Genomic DNA, 19,256 nt, shown 5'->3' on the forward strand with positions numbered 1-19,256 from the left:
ACCATTGATCACCCATACACACTAATTCCATGCTATCCTGCTTTCTCATGTACTTCCTACACATCAGGGGCAATTTACGGAAGCCAAATAACCTACAAACCCGCATGTCTTTGGGATGTAGGAACAGGGAGAATAGGCAAACTCAACACTGGCAGCATCCAAGGTCAGGATCAAACTTTGGTCCTGGGCACTGTGAGGCAGCAGCTCTACCAGCTGTGTCACTGTATCGCCCTTGGGCCACTGTGGCACAGGTATTGTTTTCTAGAAGAATAATATTGTGTCCAAGAAAACTCCCGGAACAGATATATGGGAAAAATGTAAAAGCAACAGAGGAGTTGCAGTGGGTGACTTTAATTTTTCCAATATGGACTTAACTCCCCTTGGTGCCACAAACTTAGATGGGGCAGAATTTTTGTAGGTGAATCTAGGAGGGTTTCTTGACAATATCTAGATCCAACCAGGGAAGGGACCATACTGGACCCTATATTGGGAAATGAGCCTGGCCAGCTGATTGGAGTTTCAATGCAGGAGCATATTGGGAACAGTAAACACAACTCCATATGTTTTCTGAAAGTTACGGATAAGGATAAATCTGGACCTTGGAGGAGAGTGCTAAGTTGAGAAGATGCCAATGACATCAGTATTAGGCATGAGCTGGGGAGACAGGATGAAAGGCAAGAATGGCAAGGCTCACGAACCTTCGATGACAAGTTTAGTCAAAAAGAAAAAAAGAAGCATATGTAAGGATGAGGAAACTGAAATTGGGCCCTTGAGAAATGTAGACAATAAGAAGAAAACAAAACTTCCATGGCAAGTTGGATTAAGGAGAATCCCAAGATATTTTATTCATTGTTGACAAATAAGTGGGTAACTAAGGAGGGGATTGGAACAGTCAAAGGTAAATAAGAGAATTTATGCATGGATTCACCGAAAATGGGTGAGTTACTAAATGAGTACTTTGCACCTGTAAGATTTGAGAAGTTTTCCCTCATTCTGAAATCAACACAAAACCAAAGAGCTGCAGTTTGGACATTTTAAACGGGAGACTGGGGCTGATAGCGGAGAAAGGCTGCAGTCAGTTTACCAAAGGATGTCACAATCTGTGGGTCCTAAAATGGCTGCAGGACCTCGTGACCAGCCACAAAAGGTAAAAAACCTTACAACCCAGTCTCTAGGTTTCTGCAAAGCTACGGCCAGAACAAAGGATGGGTATTGGCCATGCAGAAACCTACGAAACCAGGTCGGAGTCCAGACACTGGGGCGCTGACATCAGCATACTCACAATGCCCCAAGCCGACCTAAACAGTTCATCTCAGTGAGGGGGCACAATAGCCCATAGAAAACTACCTGGTAGGTGATGGGAAACCAGTTAACACCCATCACCTCACAACGAAATCCCAATTAACACCGTCTGGCCATCCCCGGTATCCCCGAACATAAGCGCAGATCAGAAGAAAACCTCATACATATCTTTTTGAACAAAGAGATTCCAAGATCTGGCGGGAGATAGGACGGGTCAGAAACAGTATAACTGGCCACTACTTTTGGGTGAATAAGTGAAGTCAACTCGAGAAGAAAACCTGCAGGGAACGCAAGCAGGCAAGGCGGACACAGTCAAGAAGCGCAGAGAAAACCGGGTTCGAAGTCAACTGAAGTCAAGAAGAAAGTCGGAAAGAAGAACGGATGCAAGAGGGAGGAACAGGCACGCAACTGGAGAAGAAATACTGCAAAACGAACAGCCAGTAACCCCAGTAATAGCCCCATGGTGAACATGCACTCCAAATCCTACATATCCTGGACATAGTTTAGTGTAGAGGGGAGGGTGGTTGTGAATAAACGTTGGGTGTGTATTAAAATATGTGTTGGTCAAGGTTGCGATGCGTCGTACGTTCCCCATCTTACAGTCGTGTATGTGTCTTGCAGAACTGTGTTTAAGAATTCATAAGTAAAAGGGTATTCGTGTATATGTTTTGTGGAACTGTGTGTTTCAAGAATTCAGCGAAGAAGGTATTCGGATATATGTCTCGTGGAATTGTGTGTTTTTAAGTTTTCAGCGAAAAGGGTATTCGGGTATATGTCTTGTGAACTGTGCGTTTCGTGATTAATAAATCAAAGGTATTCATGTATTCGGTATGTGTATTATAGATATGTCTTATAGAACTGTATAAATATATTCATGGACAATAGTCCCAAGTGCTGAATAAAAGCCTTTTCATTTCAACACTGGTTTTGAAATCTGGTCTGGTTGAATTTTTTCTGCACTATAAGAGCTCCTGCATCTAAGCCCAGTGTCTAGAACCGTAAGGGGTGAGTGGGTCGAACCACTCACGGGGAACCAGTGTGCACGGCCTGGTCAAGGGATCAGAGCAAGGCACGGGGACCTTAGGTCGGGCGAAAGCTCGGCGCAGAAACCCCTTACACACCTGTATTCATCAAGGAGAGAATAGTGCAATCACGGAGGGGTATATTGATATTCTAGGGCATGTTGATCATTTTGACTGTTTATCATTATTGTCCTATTCTGCTGCAGGCTCTGGTACCTGTGGTAAGAGCAGGGAGTGTACCTCTGGTAGTTGCAAGAACTTGTGGTTGGAACATGTCGTATAGGAAGCCTGTGTGACCACAGCCCCATCTGATCTCATGAGCCTGCAGCCTGGGGATGTATAAAGCCTGAGCATCCCACTGTGCATTACAGCTACAATAGCCTACAACTGTCTCCGCCGTGACATGGGTCTGCCATTCCTCCTGAGTACTTTGCACCTGCATTCACCAAGGAGAGAATAGTGCGATCAGGGAGGGGTATATTGATATTCTAGGTACATGTGATCAAGAAGGAGGAGGTTTACTCTGCTTTAGTTCAGAGATACAGCATGGAACAGGCTCGTTGGCACTCCATGTCCATTCCGACCATTGATCACCCATACACACTAATTCCATGCTATCCTGCTTTCTCATGTACTTCCTACACATCAGGGGCAATTTACGGAAGCCAAATAACCTACAAACCCGCATGTCTTTGGGATGTAGGAACAGGGAGAATAGGCAAACTCAACACTGGCAGCATCCAAGGTCAGGATCAAACTTTGGTCCTGGGCACTGTGAGGCAGCAGCTCTACCAGTTGTGTCACTGTATCGCCCTTGGGCCAATGTGGCACAGGTATTGTTTTCTAGAAGAATAATATTGTGTCCAAGAAAACTCCCGGAACAGATATATGGGAAAAATGTAAAAGCAACAGAGGAGTTGCTGTGGGTGACTTTAATTTTTCCTATATGGACTTAACTGCCCTTGGTGCCACAAACTTAGATGGGGCAGAATTTTTGTCGGTGCATCTAGGAGGGTTTCTTGACAATATCTAGATCCAACCAGGGAAGGGACCATACTGGACCCTGTATTGGGAAATGAGCCTGGCCAGCTGATTGGAGTTTCAATGCAGGAGCATATTGGGAACAGTAAACACAACTCCATATGTTTTGTGAAAGTTACGGATAAGGATAAATCTGGACCTTGGAGGAGAGTGCTAAGTTGAGAAGATGCCAATGACATCAGTATTAGGCATGAGCTGGGGAGACAGGATGAAAGGCAAGAATGGCAAGGCTCACGAACCTTCGATGACAAGTTTAGTCAAAAAGAAAAAAAGAAGCATATGAAAGGATGAGGAAACTGAAATTGGGCCCTTGAGAAATGTAGACAATAAGAAGAAAACAAAACTTCCATGGCAAGTTGGATTAAGGAGAATCCCAAGATATTTTATTCATTGTTGACAAATAAGTGGGTAACTAAGGAGGGGATTGGAACAGTCAAAGGTAAATAAGAGAATTTATGCATGGATTCACCGAAAATGGGTGAGTTACTAAATGAGTACTTTGCACCTGTAAGATTTGAGAAGTTTTCCCTCATTCTGAAATCAACACAAAACCAAAGAGCTGCAGTTTGGACATTTTAAACGGGAGACTGGGGCTGATAGCGGAGAAAGGCTGCAGTCAGTTTACCAAAGGATGTCACAATCTGTGGGCCCTAAAATGGCTGCAGGACCTCGTGACCAGCCACAAAAGGTAAAAAACCTTACAACCCAGTCTCTAGGTTTCTGCAAAGCTACGGCCAGAACAAAGGATGGGTATTGGCCATGCAGAAACCTACGAAACCAGGTCGGAGTCCAGACACTGGGGCGCTGACATCAGCATACTCACAATGCCCCAAGCCGACCTAAACAGTTCATCTCAGTGAGGGGGCACAATAGCCCATAGAAAACTACCTGGTAGGTGATGGGAAACCAGTTAACACCCATCACCTCACAACGAAATCCCAATTAACACCGTCTGGCCAACCCCGGTATGCCCGAACATAAGCGCAGATCAGAAGAAAACCTCATACATATCTTTTTGAACAAAGAGATTCCAAGATCTGGCGGGAGATAGGACGGGTCAGAAACAGTATAACTGGCCACTACTTTTGGGTGAATAAGTGAAGTCAACTCGAGAAGAAAACCTGCAGGGAACGCAAGCAGGCAAGGCGGACACAGTCAAGAAGCAGTCAAGAAGCGCAGAGAAAACCGGGTTCGAAGTCAACTGAAGTCAAGAAGAAAGTCGGAAAGAAGAACGGATGCAAGAGGGAGGAACAGGCACGCAACTGGAGAAGAAATACTGCAAAACGAACAGCCAGTAACCCCAGTAATAGCCCCATGGTGAGCATGCACTCCAAATCCTACATATCCTGGACATAGTTTAGTGTAGAGGGGAGGGTGGTTGTGAATAAACGTTGGGTGTGTATTAAAATATGGGTTGGTCAAGGTTGCGATGCGTCGTACGTTCCCCATCTTACAGTCGTGTATGTGTCTTGCAGAACTGTGTTTAAGAATTCATAAGAACCACTGAAGGTCACCTCACCTACTGTCTCCTTTCTCTGTTCATTTATTTATTTACTTATTTATCTATTTATTAATTTCCCTATGTTCTCAAAATCTCTGTAAAGCGTCTTTGAGTATATGAAAAGCGCTATATAAATAAAATGTATTATTATTATTATTATTATTATAAGTAAAAGGGTATTCGTGTATATGTTTTGTGGAACTGTGTGTTTCAAGAATTCAGCGAAGAAGGTATTCGGATATATGTCTCGTGGAACTGTGTGTTTTTAAGTTTTCAGCGAAAAGGGTATTCGGGTATATGTCTTGTGAACTGTGCGTTTCGTGATTAATAAATCAAAGGTATTCATGTATTCGGTATGTGTATTATAGATATGTCTTATAGAACTGTATAAATATATTCATGGACAATAGTCCCAAGTGCTGAATAAAAGCCTTTTCATTTCAACCCTGGTTTTGAAATCTGGTCTGGTTGAATTTTTTCTGCACTATAAGAGCTCCTGCATCTAAGCCCAGTGTCTAGAACCGTAAGGGGTGAGTGGGTCGAACCACTCACGGGGAACCAGTGTGCACGGCCTGGTCAAGGGATCAGAGCAAGGCACGGGGACCTTAGGTCGGGCGAAAGCTCGGCGCAGAAACCCCTTACACACCTGTATTCATCAAGGAGAGAATAGTGCAATCACGGAGGGGTATATTGATATTCTAGGGCATGTTGATCATTTTGACTGTTTATCATTATTGTCCTATTCTGCTGCAGGCTCTGGTGCCTGTGGTAAGAGCAGGGAGTGTACCTCTGGTAGTTGCAAGAACTTGTGGTTGGAACATGTCGTATAGGAAGCCTGTCTGATCTCATGATCTCAGGCCTGCAGCCTGGGGATGTATAAAGCCTGAGCATCCCACTGTGCATTACAGCTACAATAGCCTACAACTGCCTCCGCCGTGACATGGGTCTGCCATTCCTCCTGAGTACTTTGCACCTGCATTCAGCAAGGAGAGAATAGTGCGATCATGGAGGGGATATTGATATTCTAGGGACATGTGATCAAGAAGGAGGAGGTTTAATCTGCTTTAGTTCAGAGATACAGCATGGAAACAGGCTCGTTGGCTCTCCATGTCCATTCCGACCATTGATCACCCATACACACTAATTCCATGCTATCCTGCTTTCTCATGTACTTCCTACACATCAGGGGCAATTTACGGAAGCCAAATAACCTACAAACCCGCATGTTTTTGGGATGTAGGAAAAGGGAGAATAGGCAAACTCAACACTGGCAGCATCCAAGGTCAGGATCAAACTTTGGTCCTGGGCACTGTGGGGCAGCAGCTCTACCAGCTGTGTCACTGTATCGCCCTTGGGCCACTGTGGCACAGGTATTGTTTTCTAGAAGAATAATATTGTGTCCAAGAAAACTCCCGGAACAGATATATGGGAAAAATGTAAAAGCAACAGAGGAGTTGCAGTGGGTGACTTTAATTTTTCCAATATGGACTTAACACCTTGGTGCCACAAACTTAGATTGGGCAGAATTTTTGTAGGTGCATCTAGGAGGGTTTCTTGACAATATCTAGATCCAACCAGGGAAGGGACCAGACTGGACCCTGTATTGGGAAATGAGCCTGGCCAGCTGATTGGAGTTTCAATGCAGGAACAGTAAACACAACTCCATATGTTTTCTGAAAGTTACGGATAAGGATAAATCTGGACCTTGGAGGAGAGTGCTAAGTTGAGAAGATGCCAATGACATCAGTATTAGGCATGAGCTGGGGAGACAGGATGAAAGGCAAGAATGGCAAGGCTCACGAACCTTCGATGACAAGTTTAGTCAAAAAGAAAAAAAGAAGCATATGAAAGGATGAGGAAACTGAAATTGGGCCCTTGAGAAATGTAGACAATAAGAAGAAAACAAAACTTCCATGGCAAGTTGGATTAAGGAGAATCCCAAGATATTTTATTCATTGTTGACAAATAAGTGGGTAACTAAGGAGGGGATTGGAACAGTCAAAGGTAAATAAGAGAATTTATGCATGGATTCCCCGAAAATGGGTGAGTTACTAAATGAGTACTTTGCACCTGTATTCATCAAGGAGAGAATAGTGCAATCACGGAGGGGTATATTGATATTCTAGGGCATGTTGATCATTTTGACTGTTTATCATTATTGTCCTATTCTGCTGCAGGCTCTGGTGCCTGTGGTAAGAGCAGGGAGTGTACCTCTGGTAGTTGCAAGAACTTGTGGTTGGAACATGTCGTATAGGAAGCCTGTGTGACCACAGCCCCATCTGATCTCATGAGCCTGCAGCCTGGGGATGTATAAAGCCTGAGCATCCCACTGTGCATTACAGCTACAATAGCCTACAACTGTCTCCGCCGTGACATGGGTCTGCCATTCCTCCTGCTCCTCTTCCTGGTGGCAGCCAGCTGTTCTGGGTGAGTACAGTCAGGATTACTGGTAAGGGGAGCTTTTTCTTTCCATTGTGTCTGGATTAATCCCATCTGTTCATGAGTGATAGCTGAATGAGGCTATTCAGCCCATCAAGTCCACTCTGCCATTCAATCATGGCTGATCAACTGCCATTCAATCATGGCTCCCTCTCAACCCCATTCTCCTGCCTTATCCTCATAAGCCTGTCACTCGTACTAATCAAGAGTCTATCTACCTCCACCTTAAAAATATTCATCGACCTGGCCTCCACAGCCTTCTATGGCAAAGAATTCCATGGATTCACCACCCTTTGAGTAAAGAAATTCCTCCTCATCTTCCTAAATGGACGTCCTTTTATTCTGAGGCTACGACCTCTGTTCCTAGACTCTCTCACTAGTGGAAACATCCTCTCCACATCTACTCTATCCAATCCTTTCACTATTCGATGTTTCAATCAGGTCCCCCCCCACATCCTTCTAAATTCCAGGGAGTGCAGGCTCAGTGCGGTCTGGGCGGTAAAACCAGCCAACACTCTCAAAGTACTCAACTTATAGATGTTAGTCTTTAAAATGTTTATTGGAAGTAAATATCAAAAACTATTATGGCATAAAATACGTAATAAAATGTGCGATTAAATTTTACAAGAAAGTTAAAATGATGCAAGATAAAATGTTACAAAATACAATGCACTGACCATTCCTCTGTGCCCTAATGGGTTTGCACAGCTTTAATTCTTAACTTTAAGTCTCCAACTCAGAATGCAGCTCACCTCAATGTTTACTGATCCAGTGGTTAAATGGTACTTTATTGTCACATGTAACTAGGTACGTACACTTGAGTAAGAATCTTACTATACAAAGACACAAACATACTTAAGTACAAGAGTGTAGGAATAGTAGATTACACTGTTACAGGCATTACACAAGGCACACCACATTTCCAGCGCTATTTGTAAGATTGAAGTCCAAGGTTGTTTAAAATGTTGAGTCCGAACTTGGCCATAAAGGCCAGTTGTCCTAGTGGCGGCACTGCATTGGAGTTGCAGCGGCCGATCTGGCCAGACGATGTTATCAAAGTCCTCCACCCCTACTCCACCACTCCGTGCTGCAGCAGGCTGGTTCTGATCCACGCACTCGGCCTCTTAGTGCGGCACCTGAGCCACTCGAGCCCCCGGCTGCTGCAGGGCCTCCAGTGGCCCACTCCACCGACACTTTGACCAGGGGACATCCACCCATAAACATGTCGTCCCTCGCCTCACACGGCCACTGCTCAGCCTTCGATCCCCAGGGTGCCACCCCGCAATCAACCTTGAGCACAGAGTGCTGCCGAAGGTGTGGGAGGAAAGACCCCAGCAGCACCGTTCTTTTACTGCAACCGCCACCATTTTGAATCTTACGCACCAATCCTGTCCAGTTTCATTGCAAGTTGCTCTGAACTTTCCCCTGACACCCTTTATATCAAACAAAAATCACAGCTGGAGAAGTGACTGATGCAACTGTGTCATGTTATAGTGTCCAAGTAAACCCCTGGAACAGATATATGGGAAAGATGTAAAAGCAGAGGGTGAGTTGTAGTGGGTGACTTTAATTTTCCCAATATGGACTCGGTCTCCGGTGGTGCCACAAGCTTAGATGAGGCAGAATTTTTGTAGGTGCATCTAGGAGGGTTTCTTGACAATATCTAGATCCAACCAGGGAAGGGACCATACTGGACCCTGTATTGGGAAATGAGCCTGGCCAGCTGATTGGAGTTTCAATGCATGAACATATTGGGATCAGCAAACACAACTCCATATATTTGCAGTAAGTTACGGACAAGGATAAGCCTGGACCTTCGGGGAATGTGCTACATTGAGGTGAGGCTAATGACATCAGTATTAGGCACGTGCTGGGGAGAGAGGACGGAAGGCAAGAATAGCAAGGCTCAGGATCCTTGGATGTCAAGAGATGCTGCAAGTTTAGTCAAAAAGAAAAAGGAAGTTTGAGGAAGCTGAAATTGGGCCCTTTGAGAAATGTATAGACAATAGGAGGAAAATGAAACTCCCATGGCAAGTAGGATTAAGGAGAATCCCAAGATATTTTACCCATTGTTGACAAACAAGTGGGTAACTAGATAGAGGATTGGAGCAGTCAAGGATAAATTGGAGAATTTATGCTTGGATCTGGAAATGGGCGAGGTACTAAATGAGTACTTTGCACCTGCATTCACCAAGGAGAGAATCGTGCGATCAGGGAGGGGTATATTGATATTCTAGGGACATGTGATCAAGAAGGAGGAGGTTTACTCTGCTTTTGTTCAGAGATACAGCATGGAAACAGGCTCGTTGACTCTCCATGTCCATTCCGACCATTGATCACCCATACACACTAATTCCATGCTATCCTGCTTTCTCATGTACTTCCTACACATCAGGGGCAATTTACGGAAGCCAAATAACCTACAAACCCGCATGTCTTTGGGATGTAGGAACAGGGAGAATAGGCAAACTCAACACTGGCAGCATCCAAGGTCAGGATCAAACTTTGGTCCTGGGCACTGTGAGGCAGCAGCTCTACCAGCTGTGTCACTGTGTCGCCCTTGGGCCACTGTGGCACAGGTATTGTTTTCTAGAAGAATAATATAGTGGGTAACTCCCCTGCGCCTCATGGGATCTATCCCAGATCATTGAAAATACAAGAGTGGAGACTGCTGGGGCCTTGACAAAGATCTTTGTATACTCTTTAGCCACATGCAAGATCCCAAAGTTCTGCAGGTACCCCATTGCAATTCCTTCATTTGAGGCAGGAAATAGAGACAAAACAGGTAATTCATAGGATGGTGAGGCTGTGGTAGAAAAATTGGTGGAGAAGATTTTTAGGGATAGAATCCTAATCTATCCATAATAAGTCTTTTTAGGGATAGTCATCATGACTTTGGGAGGGGGAGATGATATCTTAAAAAATTGGTTGAGTTTTTTGAGGAGGTGACAAAGATGATTGAACGTAGGGCAATGGGTGTTGAATAAATGGATTTTAGTAAAGTTTTCAACACAGGCCTTCATGGTAGGCTGATGTAAAGGCTAAAGTACATGAGATCCACAGAGACTTGATAGATTGAATTCAAAGTTGATGTGCACAATGTGAGAGGGACCCCTCCTTCAGATGCCGCTCTGATCCCTCTCATTGGCTGACAGGCCAGGAGAGGCAATTCTCAGCATCATTGGTAACAGCGGGGGCAATTAGCTTTTATTGGTTTGGTCACCAGAACCTTTTAAGCCTGTTCCCTATAAACCTTGGCATTCTAGCGAAAAGGGAGAGTGTGGGAAAGGGAAAGGCAAGGGGCAAGGGGCAAGGGGCAAGGGGCAAGGGGCAAGGGGCAAGGGGCAAGGGGCAAGGGGCAAGGGGCAAGGGGCAAGGGGCAAGGGGCAGGGCTCCCTGCTAGCTGTGTTCCCCTGTCACAAGTCCGAGGAAGACTGAGTTACTGGGACAAAACTGAGACTGCCAGTACCATTGTGTGGTCAAGACTGGGCTGTCAGGAAAAAATCCGAGACAGCCAGCACTTCCACTGAGACTAAGGCCAAGTGGCCGGGTCAAGCCTGAGGTGCCAGTGCCTCGTCCTGTCCTAACAAGGGATTGCGCCCATGCATATGTAAAGACTGAGCTGGTCTGGCAGCATCTCCGGAGAAACGTCTAGGTGACGTATCGGGTCGAAATCCTTCTTCGGACTGACACTCTCACTCAGCCTGAAACATCATCTATTCCTTTTCTCCAGAGATGCTGCCTAATTGGTGCAGTTATGGATAGTGAGGAGGCTTGACGAATGATTCAGCAGGATATAGAAAGGTTGAAAATATGTGCAGAGAAACGACTGATGGAGTTTAATCTGGACACACTGCAGCCATGGTGTATCACTGTGGAGGGTGTGAATAGACTGGGTGCTCATTAAATGCGTTATTCGCCTTGGTCATCTAGACATGAGTCAAGCATTCCGAGTATCATTGGAAGTGCACACATCTAGGAATGTGGAGAGTATTCATTATTGGCTTGATATTCTTTATAGACCATGGATAGAACAATGTAAGACCTGATTTGGATTCATAATCCAAGTAGCCCCAGAAACACCTTCACATTATAAACTTGGAGAATGCAGCATTTACATTGATTCAGCCTAGATGAATGGGAGGGTGGTGAGTGGATTGGAAGCAAGTGAGGAAACGTCCAAGTTCAGAAAGTGTGGGGCTGAGGGGAATGTGGATGGTGTTTTGATCTGCTGCCTTTGGTCACTTTTCACTGCTTTTCACTGTACCTCGATACATGTGACAATAAACTAAACTGAACCGAGCTCTGTCTACCTAGATGACTGGATTGGTGTACTCAGATGGAATGTAAACATTTCATGACCCCTGCTGCCACTTTGACTCTGCTCCCACCTAGACCACTCTGACTCTTTCCCTCCCTTTGACATCTCTACCCCCATCTCTGGAGTTACCAGGTGAGTGCGTGTTGTGGTGGTTTATATGCAGTAGGTGAACGGGGACTGTACCGCCAATTACTATTTGCTCTATCAGCACTTCCTCGTGTGGCCAGTTCACAGATCCGTTAATGAAAACACTTTTGTTTTATAGCAAATCTAACTTGGGAGATCCTACCGATAATGTTCTGGCACTTAGGTGGCCACCAAACGCCTGTAAGGTAAATAGAATTATTTGTGTGCCAGTCTGAGTGCTTTGATTGTGAGAGCATGCAAATAGTGTCATTATCACAGAAGCTGCTTTGGAGATCATATTGCCATATTAATAATTAGAATCTGGATGGCATGACTGGTAGGTTTATGGATGTACCTGCTCCCAGTCAACTTTTGCTAGGTCCTGTTTCATGACATTCATATCATCCTTCCCCACTTTAGATCCTTAATTTCTAATCCTTGTATCTTTCCTTATCTACCTTGAAACGCACGTTTGGAACAATAAGGTTGAGAGAAGATTGGTGGTATAGTGGACAATGAAGAGGCTTGTCTCAGGTTACAACTGATTTGGATGAGAGTGTACAAGGCTTGATTAGTAAGTTTGTAGATGACAATAAAGTAGGTGGTATCGTAGATTGCAAAGAGGGTTATCAAAAATTACAGCAGGGTCTTGATCTGCTGGGCAAGTGGGCCGAGGAGAGGCAAATGGAGTTTTATGCAGATAAGAGCAAGATGTTAAATTTTGTATAGTCAAACCAAGGTAGAACCTTCGCAGTGAATGGGAGGGGCCTGTGGAGTGTTGTAGAGCAGAGGGATCGGGCGGTGGTGCAGTAGAGTTGCTGCCTTACAGCACCAGAGACCCAGGTTTGATCCTGACTACAGGTATTTGTCAGTACAGTGTTTGTAAGTTCTCCCCGTGACCTGTGTGGGTTTTCTCTAGGATCTCCGGTTTCCTTCCACACCCCAAAGACATACAGGTTTGTTGGATAATTGGCGGGGTATAATTGTAATTTGTCCCTAGTGTGTGTAGATTAGTGTTAATGTGTAGGGATTGCTCATCTGCGCACTCAGTGGGCCGATGGGACTGTTTCCTCGTTGTATCTCTAAACTAAACTAAAAACTAAGCAGTGAAAGTGCTAGTGTAAAGTGTAGTTCCCTGAAAGTGGCATCACGGGTGGTTTGGGTATTAAAGAGGAGTTTTAGTGTATTGGCTTTCATCAGTCATAGGGAATGGATATGGTGAATGTACAGTTTTTTACCCAGGATAAGAACCTGAGAGCATAGGCCTAAGGTGAGAGGGGAAAGAATTAATAAGAATTTCTTCACACAAAGGGTGGTAGGTATGGAAAATGAACTGCCAGAGAAGATCGTTGAGGCACGTACAATAACAGCATTTAAAAGACATTTGGGCAGGCACATGGACAGGAAAGGTTTAGTGGGATATGGGCCATACCTAAGGAAATGGGACTAACTTAGGTGAGGCACCTTGGTCAGCATGGACGAGTTTGATCAATGGGGCTGTTTCCATGATAACTCTTTACGACCGAGCACACACTTTATGCAGGTATGCCAAATAAGACAATCCACTGTTCGTTGTTACCAATGGAGTGTGTCGATGTTGAAAGGCTTCAAGAATACTGTACGAGCATCTCTAAAACTTGTTCTGTCACCACCTGATCGTTTGCCCTCAGTCAGCGATCCATAAAACAGCTGCCTTCTGACATCAGACCCTCTTGTGACATGTCCTGCTCCTCTGATCTGTGATTCCTTCAGTAACGTGTACATGTTTTTAGTTTCAGAGATATAGAGTGGAATAGGCCCATTGAGTCCGTGCTGAACAGCAATCACCAGTACACTAGTTCTATCCTACACACTAGGGACAATTAACCTACAAACCCACACGTCTTTGGGATGTGGGAGGAAACCAGAGCATCCAGAGGAAACACACGCAGTCACAGCAAGAACGTGCAAACTCCATATAGACAGCACCCGTAGTCAGGATCAAACCCGGGTCTCTGGCATTGGGAGGCAGCAGCTGTACTACTGCGCCAATGTGCCACCCATGGTGAGGAGGTTTATTTGGGACAGAATGTGTCTATCTGGATTTATGTCTGAAGAGTGATTGGTTACATGGTGATATTGATCTAATAAGATGGGCAGAGCAATGCCAGGTGGAAGTGAGACCATATACATCAAAGGTCTAATAAGGGTAGAACAAGAGGAAAGGTTATGGAGGTTAGGCCAGTGGTCTGCTCTTCCTGTGGGAGTTTGGGAACATTTCTGGTGTGTCTGACTACACCTGCAGGAGGCTGTGTCCAGCTGCAGCTTCCCACTGTGTACTGCTGTGGAGAATTTGATTTACGGAGAACTTTGTTGACTGAATTTAGCAATTAGTCACACTGCAGGTAGAGAAAGGAAGGAGGTGGATGACCAGGAGGAGCAGTAAGTGCAGGCAGGTCGTGCAGGAGTGAGTGCCCTGTGGTCATTCCCCTCCCAGACAGAGTAGGTTTCTCAGAGGAAAGTTGCAGCAGTAGCCAAGGTGTGGCACCACAGTTGGCTCTGATGCACAGCAGGGCAAGGAAACATCTCAGTGAGCTGTGGTGTGGGGAAGAGATGGACTTCCCCTTGGCTCAGAGCGAGATCCCAGGATGGTTTGTTGCCTCTCACGTGTCAAGGACAGGGATGTCTTGGATTGGATCCGGGACATTGTGAAAGGGGAGAGAAAACAGCTGAGATTGTTGTACACAATGGTACTGACAACCTAGGCAGAACGAGAGGTGTGATCCGACAGGGTGAACTTAGAGAGTTTGATAGAAGTTTACAAAGCAGAACTTCCAGAGTGTAATCTCAAAATTCCTCTCAGTGCCATATGCCAACGATGGTAACACTAGAATAGATGAACGCATGGCTGAAGAACTGGTGCAGAAGGCAGGCCTTTAGCTGATGAGATCACTGGGATAACTTCTGGGCAGGTGTGACCTGTACAAGAGGGACAGGGTGCATCAAAACTGGAAAAGGACTAACATCCTCTCAGGGAGGTTTGAGGAATGGGTAGTAACGGCTTTTGGTACCTTCATTAATCAGGGTGTTGAGTAAAGAAGTTGCAATATTGTGTTACAGTTGCACAAGACTTTGAGGCTGCATTTGGAGTATTGTGTTCAGTTTTGGTCACTCTGCAATAGGAAGGATGTCATTAAGCTTAAAGAGCACAGAGAAGCTGAAGAGGATGTTGCCAGGACTTGTGAGCCTGTGCTACAGAGAGAGGTTGTGTAGGCGAGAACGTTATTCTTTGGAGTGCAGGAAGATGAGCAATGATCTTATAAAGGAGTATAAGGTCTTGAGGGGAATAGATAGGGTATTTTACCGAACGCGGGGGAATCATGAACAAGAAGACTTAGGTTAAAGGTGAGTGGGGCAAGATTTGATTGGAACCTGAGGGTCAATTTCTTCACACAGAAGCTGGTGGCAACATAGATTACAGCCACCTGCTCCATGACCCTTGCATTCTTTAACAACCTGGGATTATCCCTTCCGGTGCAAGTGACTTGTTAGTGTTACCTCCTCCTCCTCATCAGTTACCCCCACCCCCTCTCCCAGATCTGCATCACTCCGCTTCTGGCAGCTCCCATTTCCTGATAACGGGTGATACAATGCCCTCAGCCATGTTCCAGCTGTGCCTCTACCTTGATGCAGATCACTCCGTTATACCCTGATCTCCACACTCCGCTCATCCCATTTACAGGCCTTTGGAAGGCTCTTTGTTCCACTTTCCCTTGAAAAGCCTCTCTCCTTTTGTACTCACTGCCTCTCCCAACTCACCACATTCAGGTGGGTTTCCATTGAAGTCTCACCTTCCTCATGCTCACTCCTTCCTTCACTCCCTCCTGGGTGATCCAGGGAGCACCTGAGTTCCTTTACTTTTCCCTGGTGTGGGAATACTCCTCGTCTGTACATAAAACATTCCCCATTCTTCAGTGACAGTGCCAGCTGCCACAATATCAACACTTGTGATACATGAGGACTGGGGAGAGCAGTCCATATCGCGATTTACTAACACAAAGCACATTATCTATGCTTGCGTAAGGAAACAAGAGTTGAAAAGTATTCTGTCCATTTATTTTTTTCTCCAAATAAAATTTGGCAATCTCTAATTTTTTTTGGTATCCCAGATCTTTGAAACTTGTGATTTTTTGTCCACTGAAGAAATGGCAGGCAGGTTGGTGCAGTGTATTTCCTGCAGGTTATGGGTGGTCAAGGATGCCTATGGAGCTTCTGGAGACTACACCTGCAGGAATTGTGTCCAGGTGCAGCTCCTGAGTGAACGTGTTGGGGAACTGGGGAAGCAGCTGGATGACCTTAGGGCCATCCTGGAAAATGAGAGTTTCCTGGACAAGTGAAGTTGTTAAGCCAGTGATTCAGGAGGAGAGCAGGTGGGTGACTGGGAGAAAAGGGAGTAAACGTGGAGAGCAGGCGACCCCGGTGGCTGTGCCGAATGAAAACAGGTATGCCCCCTTAGGAGTTGTCGGAGCAGAAGACGCTTCCAGTCCAAGCGGTGAACAGGTCGGTGGCTCCAATCCTGGCAAGGAGACTCGACTGGGGAGACCGACGTCAGGCAGAGCCATAGTAGTGGGTGACTCCATTGTCCGAAGTGTGGGCAGGAGATTCTGTAGCGGCAGGCGGGACTTCAGGATGGTCTGTTACCTCCCTGGTGCCAGGGTTAAATATGTCACAGACCGACTTCAGAACATCCTCAAGAGGAAGGGTGAACAGCCAGAAGTGGTTGTGCACGTGGGCATGAACGACGTCGGGAAGAAGAGGAAGTTTTGCAAAGTGAATTCCAGCCCAAGCGAGTTTGTGCATGGCCTTAAGGACATCCCCTCTCTTCAGTCTATAGTAGTTGGCATCCGTCCATCGGCGAGAGGCGACGGTGAAGCTTTGATGCTGTCTTGTTTGGAGAAGGGAATGTTTAATCGATAGTCTATAATACCATTTTCCTCTGCCTCCCATCTCCTGTTTTCCATCCTTACCTTTTCTGACCACCATATCTTTGAATATTAAGAGGTCTGTTCTGCCGAGAATGAGCCATGTGATCAGCAGCACATCATAATCACACATGGCTCTTTGTACCTGCAGCTCACCAATCTTACTCATCACATTCTGTGTATATTGTGGACACCAGATTGTGTCTCTCAATTTGCTCCTATCCAACAATTCCTTCTCTGTCATCATCCAACACTCACACCCTCTGTTCACCTTATTTATTTTTGCTGTTATTGCCTGGTATGCCCATACCCTGCTGATCTTGATTCAACTGTCGTGACTTGGGCATTGTCCCAATCCTATTAACTTGTGACCCGTCCATCTCATGCAGGTTTCATCTGCCTCTGAATCTGAATGTACCTGCATGCACCATGGATATTACCAGTCTATCGCCACCTTCTCTTCATATTCTGTTCTCCCTGAAGCCTGGCCGTGCCAGCAGCCCAGAGATTGCCACCTGTCCACCTCTGGCAACATTGACAGACTTCCATTGCTGCCTTCTCCACATTGGTACCAATGTGTACCACTTGTTCTGGGTCCCACTTTCCTCTGCACCCTCTCACTCATATCCTGAGAAGCAGAGAAACATCCACCTGGAGAGAAGCAACCAATCCCACAGTCACTTTGACCCATCCACCTGTCTCTTCCACCCCTCCCTTTGTTCACTCACCCCTCTGTCCTTTTGCCAAACCCTCCCATTGCCTGCCCACTCTCTGCCTGACAATGACCCCAATGATCTATCTTTTTTTTAACCTTTTTCATCCATTTTGTTTCAGTGATGGGTTTTCTTTGTTCTTTCTCCAGGTGAATCACTGGACCGGCAAAGGATGTGAATTTGAATGGTGGACCATCCATGGCTGGTGGTAAGTCTCGTTACTCAGATGGGTTCTAGTGAGAGATGGGAGTTGTCAGGGAGAGCTGACAGGGGGGTCTCCAGTGGTAGTGTCGGGCTGTGGTGCTGGTCTGTGGTCTCCACTGAGCCCAGGAACTGGACACCAGCACCAGAACAACAGCTGGTTCTGCAGCTGCACGGCTGCATTCTGAGCAAAGGTCTTCAGCTCCACCTCAAATGGCCGCCCCTGAATCTGACACAACCCTGTCAGTCCCCCTCACAATTTAGACAATTTATGAAGATCACCTCTCATTCCAAAATCTCCAGTGAGCTTCGGCCCAACCTGCTCAATCTCTCATACAGCACCCCATCCCAGGACTCAACCTTTCACCATTCACCCAACTGCTTCCATGGCAGCTATACCTCTCTTTAAATAAAGGGACCAAGAATCTGTTGTGATGTCACTAAAGGTCTGCAGAGACAAAGCCAGACCTCTGTTGGAATAATATATTCAAGACGTGAGTGACAATTAACTTCTTTGTTCACAATAACGTGTCAAGCCAGAGACTGCTCTGCTGACTCAGAGCATGCGACCTTTTAATATCATATTTAATAGCAAGAAATGTGGAGTGGGTCACGTATATTTGTTAACATGGTTAACTATTGTGATCCAGAATTCTCTTCTTTCCCTTATCAGCCTTAACATTAAAGATCAAAAGTACAAGGTCAGACATGTTCAACCTATGAGACACTTCACTAAAATAAAGTTCTATTTCCACGGTACGAAGTGCTCATAAGACAGAGAGCAGTTCAGTTCTTCCCACAATTCCCACACCTCCTCACTATTACACTTCACACCCGGCAAACCCGGGACGGGGTATATTTGCTGTCATTGCTCCAAGCTGCAGTGTGGGAGCACCGATTCTGCAACGCTGGAGTTACCACGGAGCCCCTGGTCTCTGGCACTGAGACAGAACAGGAAGTGTTGTCCCTGTGAAGAAGTTGTCAGCAAAGTGCAGGAACTCTTCAGCTTGGAGGTAGTAACTCATCCCATCCATTTATCTTCCAGGCCCCCCAAGGGTGGCAATGTGAATATGGATCCGTATAACTACAACAAAATAAAGGTCAGTAGTACTTACGGTTCAAGACCATCGTGGGTTTTGGGTCTGGGGTGACACGCTGGCACACAGGCCTTTGGTCAATTTCTCTAGAGGGTGGGTGGGCTTTTCAAAACACACAGCAGCAGGAAGTGTCCTCAGGTCTGTTCTCTGGGCATTTTACATTGGCCTCAGCTGCAGTATTTGAGATTGTGTACATTAACACACAAACCCATTGAAAACCTTCAGTTTGTAACCCACTCCTAGTATCTGTTATTCAACATGTAAATGACTTCCTACAGACCCTGAATGACTTCCCACTCTGTAACTCTGGTATCTGTTATTTCCACACATAAACTATCTGAACTCCTGCCATAGATCCAAGCATGTTACTCCCCCACAGATATCTGATATTAGAATCATGCAGCATGCAAAGAGACCTGTCAGCTTATCCATGCCAATCAAGATGTCTACCAAAGCTAGTGAGCTTTGCCTGTTTGGCTCATATCTCTCTAAACCCTTCCTGTGCATAAACCTGTACAAATGTCTTTTAAAC

The 19,256-nt window shown here is 45.6% G+C and overlaps 1 protein-coding gene across 1 annotated transcript in view; it reads left to right on the forward strand.

Annotated features, from left to right (window-relative positions):
* The first annotated feature begins 7,195 nt into the window (after positions 1-7,195).
* LOC144590570 (ribonuclease T2-like) overlaps positions 7,196-19,256 on the forward strand; it is a 34,029-nt gene continuing 21,968 nt past the window's right edge. The window contains exons 1-4 of the mRNA XM_078395090.1: positions 7,196-7,293; positions 11,892-11,958; positions 17,576-17,634; positions 18,673-18,727. Coding sequence (XP_078251216.1) covers positions 7,241-7,293; positions 11,892-11,958; positions 17,576-17,634; positions 18,673-18,727 — 234 coding nt within the window. The 5' untranslated portion in view covers positions 7,196-7,240. The remainder of the gene's footprint in view (positions 7,294-11,891; positions 11,959-17,575; positions 17,635-18,672; positions 18,728-19,256) is intronic.

Source organism: Rhinoraja longicauda, unplaced genomic scaffold (genome assembly GCF_053455715.1).
Source record: "Rhinoraja longicauda isolate Sanriku21f unplaced genomic scaffold, sRhiLon1.1 Scf000212, whole genome shotgun sequence".
NCBI classification, from domain to species: Eukaryota; Metazoa; Chordata; class Chondrichthyes; order Rajiformes; family Arhynchobatidae; genus Rhinoraja; species Rhinoraja longicauda.